This window comes from Nycticebus coucang, chromosome 2 (genome assembly GCF_027406575.1).
Source record: "Nycticebus coucang isolate mNycCou1 chromosome 2, mNycCou1.pri, whole genome shotgun sequence".
Lineage (NCBI taxonomy): Eukaryota > Metazoa > Chordata > Mammalia > Primates > Lorisidae > Nycticebus > Nycticebus coucang.
The window spans coordinates 74991068-75014080 of record NC_069781.1 but is presented as its reverse complement, the minus strand read 5'-3'; the positions used below and the strand labels follow the sequence as shown (position 1 = coordinate 75014080).

At 38.0% G+C, this 23013-nt stretch overlaps 1 protein-coding gene across 3 annotated transcripts in view; it reads right to left on the bottom strand.

Moving 5' to 3' along the window:
- Positions 1–23013, bottom strand: part of GLIS3 (GLIS family zinc finger 3) — a 488198-nt gene that overhangs the window by 80956 nt on the left and 384229 nt on the right. For all 3 annotated transcript variants that reach the window (XM_053573749.1, XM_053573755.1, XM_053573759.1), the window contains one exon: positions 19482–19592. In XM_053573749.1, the coding sequence (XP_053429724.1) occupies positions 19482–19592 (111 nt within the window). The remainder of the gene's footprint in view (positions 1–19481; positions 19593–23013) is intronic.

Below are 23013 nucleotides of genomic sequence, written 5' to 3'. Positions count from 1 at the left end.
CAAGCTGAATAGGTCCTAATTTATACATTCTAGTCCCCTGTTTGATAATCTGGAGAGTTGCTATAAGAACCTCTGTCTTCTGACTCTGGGTGAATAAGTCACTAGCTCATAGCCCTGGCTGCCCTGGCCCACCGGTCCACATCCAGTCTTTAATAGTGCTCCAGAGCCTTCTTCCTTTCATGTAATGCCACCAAAATAAGAGCTTCCTGGTGGTGTTATTTTTATTAGTGGACAAAGGCATTTCACTGTCAGTAATTTCCCCCTTCTTGCCTGAGGACTGTATATCTTAGAGTAATGTAGGAATCACACAACCTTTTGATGCTTTGGTGAAATAAAGCTTCTCTCCTTGGTCATCAGAAAGGAGGTGTGGTTCAGAGAAGTGCCTAAGGGTAAAGCCTGAGATAGCGACTGAACTCTTCTAGAGGCTTCCTGCACTCTGTGCAGCCTCTGCCAAAGTCATCTTCACGTTTAGAATCTCCTGTTCTTTGGATACCGCCTTTGGATACTGATACCATTTGTTTTTCTTTTTATCATCCATGTCCTGCAATTAACCTTTATCCCCTCTCAAGAAAAAAAGAAAAATTAACCCTACTCCAGAAATCCAGACTAGAAAGCCAAATGTCTAAGAGTCATTGGCAAAGGGCAATGAGGAGCATGGTACAAAGATTCTATCTTAGAAGCACCATCCTCGACTACATTATTTTTGCTGGTTCTGAATGAATGGGGAGAAATAAGATCAGGGCAAGGTGAGGAAGCAGAAGTAGGTGTTATCAACATTGCACACTATCCTCAAAGCTTGAGAATAAGAGGCTATTTTTCTTTCTAGATGTCTTACTATTTGTAGCTTTAGTACTCAGGGTCTAGAAGGAACTCCGACTCAATGGTCTGCTGTGTCTTCTCAAGGCCTCATGTGGCTCGTCTGTTATAACTACCAGCACCCCCTTGGGAGGGTGCTATTAATGGAAGTCACTTCGCATTCTGAAACAAGCAGGAAGCTGGTACAAGTTGTTGTTACTTCAGATCTCTGCAAAGAGCCTTGTGTGCTGGTAACTTAGTCTACTAGAAATAAATTTATCAAAGAAATTTTCATATGCATGCCGAAGGAAGGAAAAATGCCAAAAAACCACGTGTCTCTTTCTTCACCAACCATGTTTAAAGGAGAACCAGGGAAGACTGAAGTGTCATTGAGTCAAACAATCAACATTTCAAGTCAAGGTGGGGGTTGTCATCTTACTCCAACTTGAGAGAAAGAAAATCGGCATTTTTTTTCTTTTGAAAAAACAAAAATTAACAGGTAGAATAAGTCTTCTGGCCCACGAAGAAGAAAATCTTAGAAACACTAAGTGGCAACATCAAGAAACAATAAGCTACCCTTTCGAGAATCCTGTTTTACTGTCTACAGAAACTAAAGCCCTTGCCTTTTTAGAGAAACCCAAGAATCTGTTGACAATGGAAAGTGCATGCCTTTGTCAAACTCCCATAGTAATCAACATCAAGGAAAGGTAGTATGTGAAATACAGGCGACTTAATTTTTCCCTAGGAAAGTGAAGATCAAAAGAATATCTCTATTCAACCACAGAGACACCCCCAGTCTTCATCCTGCCCACTGGGGGACCAAGCAAATTCCTCAGTTTCTCATGTCATTACCACAGGCTGAAATGATGTAACAATAACAGCAAATGGGGGTGTCCCCCTGTGCCAACTCTCTAATCAGTTTCAAAGTATGTTTTGTTGGTTCTCATTGATGCCACTCAAAGGAACTGGTCACTCGTGGTCTCAAAAGTTTTACAACAAATTGTGTGATTAAATTCCTTAAACACGTCTGTCCATTACTAATCCTCTTTTGCCAACATCCCTTTCAGAGAAAAACTGCAGCCCGGCATGGTGCCTGATTTATATTTCGTTTCGAGAACAGGAAGTAAAAGGATTAAAGTTGAGGATTAAAACACTTACTCTTTACTGCGTTTCTTCCTCCTCCCAAATGGCTTCCTGGTTGCCATGGCTACTGTTCAGTGGTCCTTAGCCCTGAATGCACATCTCTTTGAATTAATAAAATATTTTAAATAAAACGTCAAGAAAAACAATAGGGAAAGTAGCTTTAAGTTCAATTGCTCTTGAAAAAAAAGCAGCTAGATTTTTTTAAAAAATCCTTTTCCTTCATTCTTTTATTGGTATCTTCCAGAGGGAAACTTGAACTAAAAAACAGTACAGGGACAGTCTTAAGATGTATAATGCAAAATCAGAAACATTCAGCAGGGTCGCAAGGAGATAATTCCAAGATGGTGAGTTGGTCATGAGATCACAAACCCGTGTTTGTAGGAAGATTAAGGGTCCCTGGGAATTTCTCAAATGTTGCAATACCACAGAACATTTAAAAGGCAAAGCTGCACGTAAATGCAGTGTTGCAATTCCGAATTGGAAATACCAGCCAGGAAATGAAAAACTGAGGCTGTCATTACCCAGAGTTAACCTGACCATATCATCAGTGTAAATACCACTGCTTTGTATCCGAGTTGCTCGTGTTCCTGGTACAGGAGTGTGGCCAGAAAGGCTGGACCCATGAATAGCATATGCCGTCAGGGCTGAAGACGTCTGCACGTAGAGTGCATGCTGGTGATGCAGAGTTAGGCATTCAGAAGAAGGGGTGAGGTTGACAAGTGAGCAAACACAACTCCATTTGAGTTGTTCCTTTAAAAACCTCCACTGACATTCATTTTAGAATAAGACTGCCTATGTTTCTTTAGAAAGCCAAGGAAAACTGTGAAGATGGAACATAGGAAAACCCCATTTTTAACTTCCTGAAGTCCACTAGCAGGATAGGCTCTGGTATAAATTGTGCAGTGACTGCTAAAACACTACTCCATCCATTTTTTTTCTTCAATGCTCTCTACTGCAGAGTTTTTCTCTGCCTTGTCATCTAGTAGTTTCAACTAATTCCTTTATTCTCTAGGGATTTTAAGGAAATGACCTCACCCGGGTCTAAGCATACTCGTTATTTCTTACTTCTTCTAATCCCATATTCCTATTAAAAATCCTTTCTCTGCATAGAGTCCACAGAGGGCAGACATTGCTGCTTTGTGAAAACCAGCAATTGGTGCCATGTGGACACCCACTCATGGGAGTGAAGGAACTGCTGTGTTGCCTTTGCTGTATTATAAGAAAATCACATAGGGATCTCCTGGAGATAATCTCATGACTGGAAAGAATGACTGTAGGAGGGGAAAGTCTGTGCATTATAAAAGGCTATTGGTATGGATAATTTTAGGAGGCAAAGGGTCAGAGGTGAGGAATTCCCACATCAAAACACGAGATAAGCCATACTACCCATGGGCAGGGCTGTAGACTCTAAAACAAATGTGGCTATAGTGAAGACCGGCAGGATATAGAATCATGTCTTTCAAATATCCATGCTCCTTCTTTCCTGGTCTCAGTCTTCTCTTGGAAATTACTTCTATTTCAGGACTATCCTGAAAACTTGTGCTATTCCAGACCAAGATCAGGCTAGAGTTTGGCTGTCCTTGCACATTTGTAATTAAGAGGTACTAACAGGGCCTTCTGCTGGGAGGCGATTCTCTGTTGAGTTTCCTGTTCTTAGGTGTCATGGACTGCTTTTCAAAGATGTGCATATACCAAACAGTTCTGAAAAACCAGAATGGCGCCTCCCTCCTAATCAAAAACACACGTGTTGCCCATTATAAAGATTCAAGTTCCCTAACCTCAGAATTACCCTCCTGTAATACCACCCACTAAAGGTGCCTAGTCCTCTTTGTGTTACCTTGTGGGAGCTGGGACTTAAGGAATTGACATAAGAAAATAATGATACTTCAGCTACTGCTAAAGTTGTCAGTAAAATCTGTCCTTTGCCTCTGACCCAGGAGGCTCATGTCTTCTGCCAGCATCCATGAAATGGTGGCAGGCTAACGTGCTAGTTTGTACACAGGCCAACATCTCACAGACTGTTTGCAATTTTTGCTACCTACAGGGCCATCCCTATGATGTACATGACACTCAGCCAAAGTTTTTTTGTAGAGTTCTTGTCTATATAATCAATTTGAGACACCCCAAATCAATATGCACCTCTCCAGAGGGGCAATCTCAAGCAATTCAGCTAACCAAATGCCACAAGGGCCAGCAGGAGTGACCTGCTCACCAGGCAGCTCTCTAGGAATTAGGACCTACTTACAGAGCCCCAGGATAATCCCATAGGTATGAATACCAAAGCTCTTTGGGGTACTTAGCTAAAGACCCACATAGGAGAGGTGGGAATGTATCCTGAAGGAGGGAAACAGGGGCTGGTGCTCACAAAGGTCTCAGTCCAGGATGGTGGTGCCCCACCTGGATGGTACTGCTGGCCTGGGCACCAAGGGGGGCGGGGCTTGGAGAATTTTGATGAAGGTACTCCAAAGTGCTCTTCTACCGTCTCTAAAGAAGGCCTCTTCTGGGAATGACCCTCATAGCAAGAACTTGCTGACAATTTACAAAATTCCCATGTTGGGAAATCATAGAGCCATAGTAAGAACAATAAAGACAAAAAGAGTGCTGCATGTGGAGTCAGAAAAGCTCAGCTCAAGTACAGTGCTACTGCTCACTCAGTGTGCTTTGTTAGGGCATGCAGCAGCGCTGAACCTTGGGTCTTTCATCTCTAAAATGAGACAAAATGGGATAATGAAGCCCTGACTGGATGTTACTATTGGCCCAGCCACCAAAAGAGGGGTGGTTAGAGAATTTTAGAAAAGATACCACCACCATCTCTAATAAAAGGCTACAATAATAATTGCCATGCTAACTTCATACAATTGTTGTGAAGATTGAAGGGGAAAACCAGTAATAGTTAAATTATTAAATAACAATCGTAAATTATTAAATAATAATCTACTAACCTTTTAGACTTGCTGTAAAAGATTGAAAATGCCTATTAAACTGGTATTTGATGGTTATTACTGTTGGTCTTCCTGTTTCTTTTCGATTATTTCATAGGGAAAGAGAATAAGAATGGGAAATCGTACCCACTATTTTATTACTGGATGTTTTAAAACCAGTTCACCCTTCCTTGCTTTCTCTGATGGCTGAAGAGGATATACATGGCACTGAGTTTGTTGAGTGTTTTTCACTATGTTGAAGTTTCTGATTATTTTTAAGCTTAATCTTCTGGGGGAAAGGGAAATTGTAATTAGAGGTGAGAGGTGGGGGAAAATATTAGGAAACATTAAGTTCCTCTGTTCATTTATGTCATGACTTAGGGCCACCTAGGTCTCTGAGTTATGATGACCTGAAAATTGGGGGACTTGATCTTGCCATATTTTTAAATATAAAATAACAAGGCCTTTTTTTTTTTCCTTTAAAAAGGAGAGAGGGAATGGATCATCTTTGACTGCTATTTTGAGTACAGAGAAATGCAGTCGGAGTTTTGTTATCTGCTTATGTACATAGGAGGACATGTCAAGGATATTCACTGCCCTATCATTTCAAAATGCAGTTTCCATTCAAAGTCTACAATAAGCAAACTTCCAAATTCCCATAGCGGGCACTTGAGTGTCAGGCTAGCCCAAAGCATTATTGTGAAACAGACCTTGACTGTGCCCTGACAGTTCTGTGCCTACATTTTTCCTTTTGGGTCTCCTTTTTTATAGCCCAGTGATGTCCTTGGGGAAACAGAATGAGAAAAACTTGTCATGGCAGTAATTTATACTTTTTACCAACAAAACTTGGTGATGTTGAATCACAACCCTTCAGGACCTTGCATTATTGATTATCACTGAATCTGAAAGCAAATCAGCAAATCAGAGCTAAGGTACTGACTGTGTATGGTGGCACCGTGTATTATTCCTTCAAGATGAGGGTGGAGTTCAGATGTTGCCTGTATAGTGTATCTCAAAATGAGAAATGTTGTAATTTTATTCAAATCGCCCATAGAAAGTGCCCTTCTCGTTAAATGATATTGTGTCAAGAAGGAAAGAAAAAATTATTTGTTAAGCATCACCTACATTCTCTAGTCTGGGTTTCCCACTTAGCCCATTCAGATCCATGATCTGTGAATTGCACAGCAGCACTGTGGAAGTAGGTTGTTTTAATGTGAACTGGAAGCCCAGAGAGGGTAAGCCATTTTTTTCCTAGAGTCAGAGCTGAGATTCAAACTCATTTAGGCACAGTTCCAAAGCCTTAGTTGTTCTTCACACAAAAAAAACAATTTAGAATGACCACTGTCAAAAGAGCAATTTAATGGCTTGCAGGAAGCTATAGTCTAATCAAAATGATGGAACAATGGGTTGGCCTTCGTAAGGGTGACATCAAAACGGAAACCCTTATAAGGGGAGAAAATCTAAAAATATGAGTTTATAAAAATATATAGAGTAAATTTGTATGATTAAAAAAATCCACACAGCAAATCAAATTCAAAAATGGCAAATTACTCTGAAAAAAAGACACAAAATTGTCACAATGTAAGATGAAAACAAATATATACTGTAGTGTAAGACAGGGGTGCTCTTTAAGGAGAATATAAAAATAGCATGAAGTGGATATTATTGTTCTCCATTTTCTTAGCAAATATTTTTTTGTGATCATTTTATGTTATTATTTTATGGGTAAGTGAAATCCCAGAAGGGTTAAAAAATGGCAAACTAGTAAAAGATCAGAAATCTGTATGACAAGGAATCATTAATGTGGTTATATGAAAGAGTTATTTCCAATCAATATAAGAATCTTTACAGAGAAATGCGAAAAGATCATAGATAAGTCATAAAATTAAAGTATACGTGACAAGTAAATATTGAAGAAATAATCAGATTTACCAGGAATCTAAGAAAAGCTCATATTTATTACACATAATTTATCTGTCTATTATTTATCATATCGTATTCACATAGACACACACACTCCTCACACTGGTACAGTGTAATTAAAATTCAGTTTTATAGTCTTAACAGAAATTCAAGTAAATGGTTACAAATCTGGAGGATTATAAATTCAGAAGGTATTCTAAGCAGCTCAGCTCATGTACTAAGATCTATGTACCAGCAGAAGCACTTATAGACTTGTTCATAATAGTAAAACCTTTGAAACATCCCAATTACTAAAAATAGAAGACTGGTTAACTGAAATGCAGCAGTACATCTTTAAAATGCAATCATTAAAAATATAGTCATTGATAAAGCAATATACCATGTATTCACTATACACTATTTAGCAGATACTCCATAAAATGTGTAGATAGATAGAAAAATATATGGCAAGACAGGCACCAAGGTTAAGCCATTGGTATCATAAAATACGTCATTGAGTCTAAGGCATATTTTAATGTCTCTGAAATCAGGACGTGTCTTACAATCAGTGATGTCTTAGTTTTGATGAATATGTGTCTTCATTTCTTACACAAATATGCATCACTTATATAATTCGAAAGAGGAGAGACGCTGAGCATGATAAAATATACAGGGTGTCCCTCAAGTTCATGTGCAATTTAAAATAGTTTAACATAGTGAACTGCATATGACCTTCGTGGCCAGCCTGTATAACAACTCTGCTACTACCTGGTTTGTATCTTTTTCACAGGAGAGAATGCCAAAGGGGAGATGTTAGAAAAATAAATGCTGGATATAATAGGTAGGGGAGAAGAGTAAAGGGGAATGCTACACACATAATGAGCCTAGAATTCAACAAGATATTTAGCCAAGTCTCTCATGAGAGCATTTTGGAACAGATGGAGAAACCCAGAACTGCAGCTAGCACAGCTGGGTGTAGTTGTAGTTGGATGAGCCACTGTATCTAAAGAACGTTGATTAAGGGAAATATGCCAACCTAGTGAATTGCCTTGCCTCCTTTCACAAGTCCCTAATTCATTCCCCATATTTCCACCATAGTTCTATTTCTAAATCACAGATCCGACCATAGTCTATGTTTTACACTTCAACAAGGCATATAATGCCCTGTAGCATCAGTTTCTTTGTCCACCTTTCAGACCTCAATAACCAATAAATGACATTGTAAGTCTCGCATGGCCCTTGCTGAATAAGAATACCTGCAGCATAAATGAAACGGAGAGCACAGCGAAGAAGGGGATCCATAGGCTAAGAAAACCTGAAATTGGAGCAATAAGAAACTAGGGACATTAAGGCAGGATCTCTCTGTACATCAGGTCACTGAGGGAAAGAAAAAGCACCCTCGGAAGGCAGAACCTGAGCCCACGTGCCGATGTTTCAGAAAGGTAGGTTGTTGACTCTATAGTATAGCTAATGTCTGGACAAAAGACACTTGTTAAATAACAGCCACCACCAAAATGACTGACTGAAAAGTCAGAAAGCTTAAGATTACATGAAGAAGCTTTATGGTTATCTTTTAGGACTTTCTCAATGTGATTCCCATACGAGGCTGTACAGTGGATGAAGTGAGATTTAACAGTTTTTTAAATGCTGATGGACAACATAGTTTAGACCTCAGCTATGCCTGCAGCTGGCCCCATGAGCCCCCATCCTAAAAATCCCTGTGGGAAAAACATCCTTCTATTCTAGTTGAAAGAAGAGCCTTAAGGAGGCGGCACTATCTGTGGTCCTTGAACAGTTAACTTGAGTTAGTCCCTACTCAACAGAGGAAACAATGAGCTTTTAAGATGTCACAAGACACTTCACTTCGCTAGCATTTACAGAGAGGGCTCTGAATTGCCAAGTGGGAGAATAATCTTTTGCCAAAACGTTTTGCGGAATGCCACAATTGCAAACAGTATGTCAAGACTTACTGGTCAGCTCTGCATCAGGCAGTATTAACTAATCCTGATGCACATTCTGCAGGTCTTTCGGCTTGCAGGAAAGCAGCACACCACCTTTTGGCATCATACTTGGCTCCCTTCCCACTTCTAAACTTTCCCATTCCACAGGAATAAACTAAAGAGAGTAGAAATAGTAATAAAAAATTCATCCTGAATCTAAAAGGCCAAAAGAAGAAAATAATATATACAAAATGAAATGTTATAGCCTTACATAGAGGCAAAATAAGATCCTTTCTTTATCTCTATTATCGTCATTACTATAAAAGCATCTGGAACACAGAGATTGGATTCCTCTTGTTGAATAATTCAAATAGACCCTGAAGAAGGCTCAAAGATCTAATAGTCAAGTTCCTCTAAATTCACAAGCCAGAATCCAAGTAAATCAGCTGGAGCAGAAAAATAAAAAAAAAATAAAAAACAAAAAACAACTCTTTTCCCCTTAAAAAATTCTTGCTATTATCTGCCTTTTATCTCTTATGGCACTAATTAAAGTCAGTTTCCTCAGCAGAAATGAAGGATAACAAACAATTTTCCTGTTTATTGTCATACCTTCCAATAACCACCACAACCACCAATGTCCAAGGTCACTGCCCCTTCCTCCAACAACTGAGCCCGGTCCATGTTCAGGACTATACCAAGCACAGTGCATGCATTTCCTCACTAACCTCTACAACCATCCAACAAGACTGCTATAGCCATCTTGACTTTCCAATGAGGGAGGGAGGTTCAATAACTCAGCTAAAGTTGTGTTATTAAAACTGGCCAAGTAGGGATTTGAATCCAAGTCCATGACTCAGAAGACCACATGCCAAAGAAATGAGCAAGTAACTCATATAAGATGAAATAAAATAGCAAATAATTGTAACAACAAGTAAATAATAGTAAGGCTTCCATCAATTTAGAAAAGGCATGTTCAGAAAATAACCAAGGCCTAAAGATCATAAAAGTAGAACTATTCGACATAAAATCTCTCATTCATATAACAATTTCTACAGAAGGAATGATAAAGGGCAGGGATTTCTGATCTAAAGACATATGGATTTCTGAGTGAAAATAGGTGTTAGGGTAGTCATCGATCTGGTAAAGATTTTAAAACACATAAACATGACCAAAAATGTGTTTCTTAGGTGAGGGAAAAGTAGGTATGTAATTAATTCATAATTATACCATAATCTATTTTCATTAATTATTTTTAAACAGCTAAAAATCTCTTTGAGGGGAAGATTAATTAATGGAGGAGTCTGAAGTAGAAAAACCGAGCTTTCTAAAATTGCAACAACAACTTGTCTTCCCTCTTAAAAACCCTTAATAGACAACATGCGCTTCTATTGGTAATAGCTAACCTTTACTGGGTGTGAGTAACGTCAGGTACCATGCTGAGTGTTACGTTATCCTTGTCTCATTTAACACGATACAAACACACATTATATGATATAAAGTAATAACAAAAGAACTGATTTATAAGTACATCCTTATTATTATAAGCATGATTGTGACTTCTCTGATACATAATGCAAAATACAAGTTAAAAAACAACAAAATAGCCACTTGTTTGCTTGAAGTATTATCCTTTCACTCTTGCAGAATGGTGTCTTTAACTTGATAAGAACATTTGTTCTGAATAGTTAATGTCATAATGAGAAGGAATGGGACCAGGTATATCCAATAGTTAATTTCATTCAGTTTTTCTAGTGAATAGTCAACTTTCGCTAATACAAAGAACCCTTTGAGATTCACCATTTTCATGGAGCTAGAGTTACCTTCAAATACAATAACTTTAGTTAAAATTTAACATAAAGGATTTTAGTGTGTAGGTGTGACAGTCAGCTTTATGTGTCCACTTGGCTATCCTACAGTCCCTAAATTTTCAACAAAACACTAATCTGGGTATTGCTGTAAAGGTATTTTTTAGATGTGATTAACATCTACAATCAGCTGACTTTTGAATAAAAGAGATTATCTTTGGGCCTGAGCCAACCAGTGGAAAGGCCTTTCCAGCAGAATGGAGGTTCTCAGGAACTTCCCTGAGGAAGTTCTTCCTGTGGCCTATAGTTTCAGCACCTGCACAGGCAATCTCCAACACTAGTAACTTTTCACTCTTCCCTCCCCTCACTCCCAGCATTCAATCCCTCCCCACCTGCTGTCCACTCATTTTCATCCCAACTGCTACCTTTGTCTGAGCCACTATTAAAGATTGTCAAAGTGTACACAGTCCTAACTGGTGCGATTGCTTCTTGTCTCTACCCTGCCCTTCAATTCACCATCTGTTCATTTAACCCTTGTCAACATCCAGCTTTGACACCTCTGTTTGTTTCAAGAAAAAAGAGCCAATCTTTCCTGTTTTGTAACTCAAGCACTTAGCAAAACATCAACACCCCGTAAATGTCAGTAAGAGTTTGCTGAATAATTTGAAATAGGTACCTGAAGGAGTCAGTCGCCCAGGGTGTGAGAGGCACAGAATCTTCTTAGTTGTTGGGCAAAGTCTTCTGGGGTATCATAACTAAAGCCAGATGGTAGCTCTGCATTTCTTTTATCTGGGGAGGGTCAGTGAAATGTATCGAGCCTCTTCCCAGTAAAACACATTTTACATATAATTTCTTGGACTTCCTGAGTTTCCTAAAGCCCAATTCATTTAGGGACCACCCCTCTATAATTTATGAATTCCAAGTGAATAATGCCTCAATAGAATTAAATATCACAGGTTCAAATGTTTACTTTAATTCCCTCTAACTTTAATTCCCTTTTCCAGCTTCCTTGTCTTTGTCTAGATCTTTTTCATACTACCATCTAAGCATCCATATGACCCAGAAAGACTGGCTATAGTAATCACTGAAAGATGACTCCACCTACAAGAACATTTAGTTCACAGGAAGGAAGGTATTTCCAAGGACACTGTTGGTCTGTTGTTAGTAACAGTAGACCACCGTGACTGCAGGTCTGTGATGTAACAATGCTTTCTATCGAAACAGCTCCCCTTTCACCTTTGGGGCCCTGTGTTTGCCTTTCAAGCTAGTTGCAAAGATAGGGAAATGGAAAAACCAAGGGAATGTAACTTCGTCTAAGTCACAGAGCAATTCACTCACGGCCCTGCTTTAAAAAAGCCCATACCTTCTGACGTCCAATCCAAACATTACTCTAAGACATCCCACCTGCCCAGGATCCACCATGAAAAGTCTTTGCATTCGGCTTATCCAAGCCCTTGTGTGAAGTCACCCTGAAAATAAATCCTCCCAGCTCAGAAAGATGAGATACAAATGGGAAAATGATGCCCATGGATATCAATGATGAAGCTCAACTGAAGCTGAAAAGGAAAGACAAGGGGGAACTATAGAAGGAGGCCTAATTGTACAGAGCTGTGCATGCTTGGTGGGGCCGAGAGCCAGCTCCTGAGAAGGGCAATGGTGAGCTACGTCATGGTATTTCAGGATCCTAAATTTAGGCAGCAGTGAGTCTGAGCTAAACGTTTTTATTCCAAAATCATTTTCATCAAGAATGCACACAATTTAATAAGACAGAGAATGAGAAGCTTAGAAGGCTTCTGTGTGTCAATCAATCAGAAAAGCAATTATCGAGGAACCATTTCCATAAAGTAGCTGCGCTAGGCACTGTGGAGCCTGAACTGCTCATTAAAGCACCTGTCAGAGGGTCCCATTCTTTACACAGTGGGTTGCAACTGTGCCAAAATCCTGTATTTTATTTTTTGTCCTGATTAAGAATTTTCAAAGGACACAGAAATAAAACTGCATTGCTCTATATGACAAAGAATTTTAATGTAATCAAGAATAGTATATAAAAGCTCATTGATCTTGCTGTTGCTTTCAAACAATAAAATATAAAACTTCACTCCTTAATAATCTCTTATCATTTGCAAAGGAACTCCCACTACCATGTTCCAGAAACATTTTCTGTGCAACTTTATCACGGCATTTCCTTCTGTGCTGAAAGCACAAGTCTCCATGTGTCACTTTTAGAATAGAACCTTCGGGAAGGCAGGGACAGGTTTTACTTGTTTGTAAATCCTTGGAGCTGATACAGGGCCTCACCTGTGCTGAGTACAGCAGGTCCTTGAATAATGTCATATTATTAAAACCTTGATGAGAAAACAAAAACTGATCCCTGGCAACAGCCACGGTCCACGTGGAGTCTGTACGTTCTCTCCACGTCTGCATGGGTTTTCTCCCATGTCCCAAAGTTGTGCGCCTTAGGTGAATCGGTACATCTCCTTGGTCTCAGAGTGAGGGAGTGTGGGGGTGTGTGTGTGCACGCCCTGTGATGGGATGGTATCTGCTCAGGATCACTTTCTACCTTTTAAGCGCCCTTAGCCACCAGGATGGGCTCTGGCTATCCACAATCTTGAACTGAATTATCTGGGTTATTCTAAGTTCTTCCTGTGCTTGTTTTTGTTAGTCTTACTTAAATGTATGTATAGCTCGCATTTACTTCAGTGTTTACTATTAGAGGAATGTTGGTCTTTATTTAAAAGTTTGGTGATGTTTCTGTGTGTCAAAATATGCTAGAAAAAAAGAAAAGAAAAGAAATATGCTGCAGAAGCTTAACTCTTGTTTTATTAATTAGCCTAGGGTAAAACCAGTTTTGTTAGAGGTCGGCTTGCTTAAAGTCATAGTGTACAAGAACCTTTAAGAAGCACTTCCATTCATCAGAGAATCACAAATGCTGACGGATTCATCTTTGTAGGTGGGAAATGTAAGCTATGCCTTCCACCGTCCAGCGCCTAGTCACTGTTGTGCCATCTTGGCTAAGAAGGACAGGCTGGAGAAAGGTGCATTTATGACGAGCTAATGATGTGGCATCACTACTGTGGTCTTAACAGAACCAAGTTCTTCTTAAAAAAACCAAGTTTTTCTTAAAAAAAAAAATAAGCTTGAAGAGCAAGGTACAGTTTTTGACAGAAGCAATGCTCTTTAAAATGTCACAGCTAATACATTTTTTCTCATTTCTAAAGTGGTATTTGAATGTGTTCTGCTTTAAAAAAAAAAATGCTCCCTCCTCCAAGAAGCCTTTCCCGCCACCTCACCTCTGTGGGCCGCCTTGTGGAATCCCTCGTTGTTTCCCGATTGCATTTATGTTACTTGTTTTCTGTTTGTTTTATAGTTGTTGGCCTTCATCAAGAGAATGTGGATCTCTGAGGGCACAGACTATGTCTGTCATATCCATGTTTATACCCATGGGTCTAACCAAGTGCCTGACACACAGACGTACTTGATAAATATTTGTTGAGTGGAATAAATGAAATTCTTTGAGATTGTACTTCTAAAACAATTTAGGAAAAGAGTAGTTTGATGAGGTGCTGTGGAGGAAGAAGCAGACTGTCTAGTTGGTCAAATGATTTTAAATAATGCTAAAAGTTATCTTCCCTGTGGAATACCTGTATAGCCAAAGCTCTGAACACTCTTGCAAGAAATAAACCATTGAATAGTATTTAACTCAGTGTTTCCTAAAACTAGTATGACCCCCAAAAAGTCTGAAAAGAAATATCTAGTAACATCCCATGGAATGCATCCTAAATAACTAAATAATACCCTAGACCAGGGGTCCTCAAACTGCGGCCCACAGGCCACATGAGGCAGTGTGATTGTATTTGTTCCCATTTTGTTTTTTTACTTCAAAATAAGATATGTGCAGTGTGCATAGGAATTTGTTCATAGTTTTTGTTTTTAAACTATAGTCCGGCCCTCCAACGGTCTGAGGGACAGTGAATTGGCCCTCTGTTTAAAAAGTTTGAGGACGCCTGCCTTAGACCATCATCTCCGAGTAGTGGTAGGTATCTTCCTATATTTATAAGGCCAAACAAAGCTATTCTGATCACTCAAGAAAGGAAAAGAAGCTCTCTAACTGGCCAGTTTCATTGACAGCCTATTCCGACTCCTGCAAGGTTCATTCTCACCTCCTTTTAATGTAGCATCAAAATGCTATCCAAAGAGTGGCTAGCATCATACAGGGCCTACTTAAAATGGAAGCCTCTAAACAACCGGTTTCAAGTCCAAATCAGTGCTATCAACATAAGGTTTAATTTAAGATAACTTGTTTTTTTCTTAATTTCCACTTAATTATTAATTGACATCACTATTTTTAACAAAAAAATTCTGTTTTATAAAAGCATCTGCTGGAGACTTTCTTGAAATAAGTTGTTCTCAACTGAGGCATCAGGCTATTCAGATGTGTTTCGCCATCATTTTTAGGTGTAAGTAATATGTCACCAACTATTAAAACGTACAGAATTTTAAGGCTCACTTAAAAAAAAAGTGTTGTTTGAATGCCATCTCTATAACATCACTCTCTCTCACCTCCCTCTTCAAAGTGAAAGGGTGAGCTAGTTCATCTTGAGATGACGTATCTGTGATACATGCCTATCACTAATATTTCAGTAATGGTAAGGAATGATTTTTAATTTATTCCTTAGCAGAAACCAGAAAAAGAAAAGGAAAAGGAATTGTGAAACCCACCTGCTTCATAGACCATGGCAGAAAGCAATGGATAGAAAAAGTGGCTTTTCCTTATTAAGTCCTTTTGACACATGCTTTAATTTAAATGGAAAAACATATTTTCCCATAGCTTTCAGGATTCTAAGAACTGTACAAAGCAAGGTGAGCCAATGTGATACATAATGAAATGGTTTACAGTTTTGAGTCTTATCCAGGGGAGGGGTGCTGACTCTGAGCAGATTCCAAAACCCTGCCAGTTCCACATGAAGAGTATCACATCAAATAAGCTGCTCTAATTGAGCCAGAAAGCTATACCCAGCTCTTCTCTAAGTAGGAAATATAAATACATGTTGCATTCACACACATTTCAAATCTTCTGTTTGGTTGCTAACAGCTTGAGTTGAGGACACAAAAGTGAAAGCCATCAGCCACCAACCCCAGCAGATCAAAGGTCAATGTTTAACAAACAGTGAACAAATCACAGAGTTGGGAATCTCTGTGGACGTGTGAAATGGACGAAAAACTCATGTCACCTCTACCTTCTGGTCAGGCATTCTTTGCATTTACTTTTTTAAAAGTCCATTTCGATAACAGGCTAGAGTTGAAGCAAACCTTCCTGCTTATGGCACTTTCAAGGTGAAAACGAAAAATTCTGATAAAGCTCATAGCCTTGAGGAAAATTTCAAGTGGCTTATTGCCTTAGTTTTCTCCTATTTCACTTGCTCATTATCAGACAGAATTGAAGGACAGATTCTGCCTTTTGCTCTATAGGTTAAATTGTACCCTCAGTGGAGACCATGGCTGGTGACGCGAGTATTTCACTACTCATTTATCTGTGTAGCCCTCAATTTAATGGACTCAAGATCTGCAAAGCACATTCCAGGGAAGAAATCTGTACATCGGCTGATGGGATGTGTGGGTGTGCACGAATTATGCAAAGAGAAAAGTTACTCTTCTGCATGCAATGAACCAAATTATCCCCACTCCTTTGCAGAAGAGGTTTTTTTTTTTCCTTCTTTCTTTTCACAGCTTGAATAATGTTTAGCTGAGATTTCAGGTTCTTCTTAGTTTTCTGTAGGCTCCAACAGGTGTGGGAAAGGGCATCACTTACGAGATCTCTGCCCCCCTAATAAACATTTATCTTATTGCTACGGGTGCCTTGTCACTGGTCTTGATTTCAGAGTAGGGCTTATAAAGCCAGAAACGTTAAGACCAAAATAATGTCATTTAGTGTCTAGGGGGAGGTTACAAAGAGGATTAGAAGTAGGCAGGCAAGCAGGGTATATTAAATGAGTCCATGACTAACAGGGTGTGACAGAAAAGGGTTTTATTATTTTCAACTAAACAATCCCCTAGGACTGGAACCATTACTCCACTGTGCCTTTATCACCTTGGAATTTTTATGGTTATTTTTGATGAATTCACATTTTTGTAAAGGCTTTTTTGAAATGATGCCAGATTTCAATTTTTAATTAAAGTCGTAAATAATCTTAATTCTGCCTTAAAAGGTTTATTGTTTCTTTCTTTCTTTTTTTTTTTTATTGCTGCCAGGAAATATTTCAAATACCAAGCCCTGATGTGAGTGAGCAATTAGAATCTCTCCAAGGTCTAATAACAACACTGTACCTGTAAATATTACACAATGGCAGATCAGCACAAGATTTGGAAATGTGAATTGACTGATTTCAGGTTTATTAGCAGTAGCTTCTCCTGGGAGTGACATTTCCGTTTTTGGATAGATAGAGGAATTTTTACCATTTAATCTTTACAAATTAATCCATGACAGATCTATAAGAGATTTTTCAAATTATCAGAGAAAAAGGCAGGTTAAAATTCAGAAAGTAAACACCATAAACTTATCACTAAGGGCTGGGAAATGAAAGTCAACCAAATCCAATTCGACTATTGGTAAGAAACAGAGTGAACATCATAAGCTAACTCATTTGAGAGACAGTATCTCAATTGAAGTAAGATAAAATTAAGAGAACTCTAATAGTTGACATGAGATTATAATGCTGCTCCTTGAAAGTATATCCTTGATACTTATTAATAGATTGCCTATTGAAGGATCTGCAGATTGTCAGCAAAATTATATGTTGTAGTCTTAAGGTCTATTTTTTTTAATAGTACTTAAAGAATCTTTCACACCATCAAAACTACTCATTCTTTATACACGTATAAAGGCTGAAACACAGCATATTTGAACAACAGAAAACACTGAGAACTCCTGCAGATATCTCCTATTACAGTTCCATACCTGTCAACCTAGGTTACCTTCTTAACTTGAATATCGTATCATTGCTTATTTGTCCAGATAGGGGACTTAACACTCTTTCATGTCCATGGCAATTATTATTCTCCACGAAAGTACTATCCAATGTTATTGATAGATTTGCTATTACAGGAAATCCTCACACAACTTGGAGGTGGAGAATGGTTCTGACTCCCCAGGGAGAAAAACTTTCAACTAGGAGGTTTTTGTTGTTGTTGTTGTTTTTGACAAATATAATTTATTAATTTAAATTAACAATAATTTATAATTTATACTCAAATGTACAAAATATACATAGATAATGACAAAAAGCATTAGATAGTGTTCCTGCTAAAAGTAGTTAAGAATAGGCAATAACTATTCTTAACCCGCCTTCCAACTTTATTTAATATTATCAATTACCTTGGCAGTTTCTTTCCTTTTCTGAAACACAAGAACATGTTCATGCTAAATAATCACAGATACCAACTTACTAGGATTCCACTTAAAGGGTTTTAACTATATTTCTAGCAAAAAAATAAATGATTTTAACAACTAATTTATAAGAGTAGGTTTATATGCAATTTAAGAATATCTATGCAATCCTTTTGACTGAGCATGTTTCCAATTCACAGGGAAGAGATCAAATTGTTTCCATACAGGTGACTTGGCCGGCATTATGCTGACTCTCATGGAGAAGAAAACTCAAGTAACAAAAAGACTATGGAATATTTCCCAATAAAGTGTTAAATCTGTATAAACCATGAAAGAATGCGAGATTCTAACTAGAAGCCACAGTGATCTCAAAACCCTTTCCCTGGGGCTCAATCAGTTGAAATAAGCTAAGTCTCAAACTTCCCTTCAATTTGTTATAAAGGGGCTCTTAATGAATCAGACACCCAAATGAAACACACAAGAAAATAAGAGCAGCTCAATACATCATCTGTCATGGACAGAAGATACTCGTTAGTCCAAAAATTTAAAAACTCGGTTATTAGAAAGTACCTTAAAAGGTAGTAAGCATCCCATCTCTAGAAGTGTTGAAGCTTGTGGTCAACCACTTGCTTGAGATCTTATGCAGTTAAGAGAGCAAGTCAGGTAGGGTGGCTGGTTGATATTTAACATTTCTTCCAAATCTAAGATACTATGATTTTTATGACCTTTGAAATTACATTAGTTCCTCATTGATGTCAAAGGGATTTTAGTTCAATTCCATTTGCAAATTTTCATGCACAAAACCTATCAAGAAACCTGCTTTTCCACTAAAATTAAAGTAAGGAATGCTGGCCAGGTATGGTGGCTCCTGGCTGTCATCCTAGCATTTTGGAAGGTTGAAGTGGGAGGATCATTTGAGGCCAGAAGTTTGAGACCAGCCTCAGCAAGACTGAAATGTTGTCTTCACAAAAAACATAAAAGGTAGCTAGGTGTGGTGGCTGGTGGCACATGCCTGTAGTCCTAGCTGCTTGGGAGGCTGAGAAGGAGAATCACTGTGTGATTTGAGGTTGCAGTCATCTATGATGCCACTACTGCACTCTAGCCTGGTCAACAGAGCAAGACCCTGTCTCAAAAAAGAAAAAAAAAAAAAGCAAGGAATAATCTGTACTTACCCTAGAGATTTGCCTATGTTCTTCATTAGACCTAAGATGATTTTAGTGAATTGATATTTACACAAAGATCACTCATCTCCAGAAAGGGTTTTTGTGTTGTTGTTTTTCCCAATTTCATTTTGGTTAGTTATTTGGATTTAATTTCCATGAAAGTCTTGTTGTTACTTTCCAGTTCAGGTGACTTTTAATCATTTTCTTGATTCCTATTACACAATCCTTCCCCAGAAATTACCTGGCTGTATCGGTTATGCAAACCGTAGCCTTGCTATTACTTCATGGGAGACTTCCCTCCTCAACCAGTTGAAAGCATGTTACACCTTGAGAAGTATGAGAATTTCCAATGCCTCGCAGCAGCTCCAAGTACTGCAAGAATAACTTAAATGTACTTTTCTGGATGGAAAATTCTCTTTTAAAGTTACCTTTTTCCTTGCTTGTTGATCTTTGGAAGAATGTGCCTTCACATGCTTTCTTAGGGAACTTGGGTCTGTGTAGCGTTTGGTACATCCTGGAATTTGACAAGCATAAGGTTTCTAAAGAAGAAAGAAAAAAAGAAATGTCTGAGGTTAAATCATACAGGTAACTGGCCAAGGTTTTACTCAAAGACCAGACTTCAGAGCACAAACTGTTATCAACCAACTGACACTTAATGCTGGGTCATATCAGTGCATTTTAATTAGAAAGTAAAACAATTTCACTCTGGTAAAGAGTAAACTTTCAAAAAACAAAGAGAAGCCCTGTCTGTGATGATTTTTGAAGAGACGGCATCGAGTACACTCTCCTATGAAATCTTTTGTGGCATTTTTTTTAATGTGTAAAGAATTAGCAAGCATCTCTAGTCATACTTACCATTCTGCTTCCCCGAGAATAATCTTTGGTCCTATCAGAAACTAGTAAACACATATTCTTTAAGAGTTCAGGTAAAGAAGCTGTAGAAAAGTCCAGAAAAGACTGGGTATGTTTCAGAAGAAACCTGATTCAGAGAGAGAGAAGGAGAGAATTAAGAGAGAAAATTAGCATAAAGTGAGTAAGAGACAGTAGGTTTCAAACAACAGACACCAGAAAAATCAGCCAGAGAAGCATTAGTATTATTAGTTGCAGAGAAGTCCTCATGCTTAGCCTGAGTTATGTGAATAAGGTCTTGGATCTGTACAAGGAGAACATAAAGTTTGGTTATTTCAATTCCCTCATGCTCCTGAGAGATGCAAGGTGAAGAGCCTAAGGCTCAGTCTAGAACCTTTTTTTTTTTTGTATTCCTGATGCTTGGTATATAATAGGAATGAATGAACGAGAGCAACCTTACATCCATTCAAATTTCAGCATCTATTCCTAGGAAGAGTTTGGACTGTGACTCTTCAGTTGTGAGATAAATCAAAATCTTCTGCTTACTTTAATAACTAAAAAAAGTTTTAAAAATCATATAGTAACTGTGTTTATAAGACGTATTAACAGCCACTGATGTACTAAGTATCTCGTTAGGTGTTAGAACTGTGCCTCTAGGATTTGAAATGGATCTCTAAAACTGGCTTCTAACTCTAGAAACCTGCTATACTATTGAAAATAAAAAAAAAAAATTTTTTTTTGCAGTTTATATTTTGCTCCTATTTCTGTTTTTATGTGCTTGTTTGTCATTTTGTGGGCCAACAAATATGTGAATTACATTATTTTCTCCACTGGAAGCCATATTTTGTCATTCACACCCCTTCGTGTATGTTTGTATATGTGTGTGTGTGTGCCATTTTTTATTCTAAAAATAGAGAAAATCTTGAGTACATTGATACACCAAATTTAATTTGGTTTTTGTGTGTGTGTTTGTTTTGAGACAGGGTCTCACTCTGTTGCCTGGGCTAGAGTGCAGGGGCACCATCATAGATCACTGTACTCTCAAACTCCTGGGCTCAAGTGATCAGAGCCTCAGCCTCTGGAGTAGTTGGGAGCACAGGCAAGCCTAAACAACCAGCAAGTGGTTTCACTGTTTATGGAAATGGGTTCTCACCATGTTGCCCAGGCTTGTCTCAGACTTCTGGGCTCAAGGGATCTTCCTGCCTTGGTCTCCCAGAGTGCTGGCATTAAAGGTGTGAGCTATCCTACCCAGCTGATATCAAACATTAAATTCAAAATACCTAATTTGAATTTTATGTTTGATATCCACTGTGTTCATTGACTAATTGACTCACCCAACAGCTCTTATGCTTGCAGGATGTGCTGGGATCTAACAGTGAATAGTGAATGAACCAGGCTCTCTTGCTTTTACAAAAGGGTGAGCCACTTATTGACTAAAGTTCACTTGCCAAATGAATTTCCATTAGAGAAGCAAAGATTTTCTTTAACCTTGGAATTCTGAGTTTGCAGAGCTTTCTTGCACTAGCTTTCCCTAGCTTCCCTGGATTTAGGGGAGAAACTAGCCAATATGTTTCCTGGCAGTCCTATTGTGACCACGTAAACTTATGGTTTGGGCATTAGAAGAGAGGTTGCATGTCAGAGAGGCTTTATGACTATTAACATGTTATATGAATCAATGCCATGGTTACTACTATGGTCACTATGATTTAGGTTGGTAATGCCATTTTGTATTTGATTTTGAGATGTTCTTGAAAGCATCTTGACTATAGCCTGTCCATCCAAGCTGGCCTTCACTCTGTCCCCTTGCTGCCAGCCACCTGGGACCAGTATGCCCAAAAAGCAATGTCAGGGACGGGGCTAAGCTGTACTGTAAGTTTAAATGGCATGCTACATGTCATCAAATTATATATTTCACTATTTTCCATCTGTACTGTATAATTACTTCCCGTTTAGATATTAAGATGCTAATAGAGAACTGAATTAATAGAACTTTTCAGGGTTAAAATTATGAACTCAGTAATCTTTATGGGAAAACCATTTTCACACAAGAATCCACTTAGTTGAAGAAAGATACTTTATCCAAAATTCTGACAGCATTAGCATAAGGAGTGTAGAGACCTAAATTTAAATCATAAATTCTTCAAGCAAGTACAATTTGCTTTTTAAAACCAGTGTTTAATTCCTATATGATTTTAAAGGACCTTACCAATTTGTTAAACGTAGTAAAAATTTAAACAGGAGCTAGTTTGGCGCTTAAAAGAAAAATGACATTTTAAAAAGATTTAATAGAGAAATGATTCCTTCAAAAAACAAAAATAGCTGAGTTTTAAAAGCTGTGAGACTGAATATGAGATTTTCTTAGCTTTCCTAAAAAGTTTTTAGAAAGGTGTTTTTTTTTTTTTAATTCCAAAATGATTTTTGAAAATGCTCTTAGTTTGATTAACCAAAATTAGCTGTAAGCAAAGAAGGGTATTGTAGAACCATAACACTTAGCCTCACAATAGTTCTTTCAAGCTACAGATAACTAGCTAGAGTAGAAGCAATTTCTCAAGACAATCTTGTCTCATAAATGTTCATTCTTCCATGATAAAGTTTAATGACAAATTAGAAAATTTATTGGATTCTACCAAGACCATTTTAGACACAACAAAATAGGGCATTTTAACATAATTTATTCTTTCTGCCTTTTCCTAATTTAAAAAGCCCCATTATTCACCAAATTTATTCATTTAAAATTTATTCTATTGGTCCTAAAAACCACTGAATTCAGCCAGAGCAGAAAGGGTCCATCTATGCCTGTGTGGCTCTAATTACATTTCAGATATTTATTAGGCAAACCATTCACATTTATGTATATTGGAAGATAATTCTGTTTAGAAAGGTTATGTGACATATAGCTAAAATGGCTTCTATCAATATGACTAATAGAGACTAATATAAAATTTAATAAATATGTCAACTATAACATCAGAGGAATTTTAAATATGTATGAGAAGGTGTGTAGAAATAACAGTATCTTTTCAAAATTCAAACTCTGGTGTGGTTTAATAATAGATTTCAGAATCTTGTTAACACCGAAAAAGTACTGTCATGAATACATTATTTGCAGGA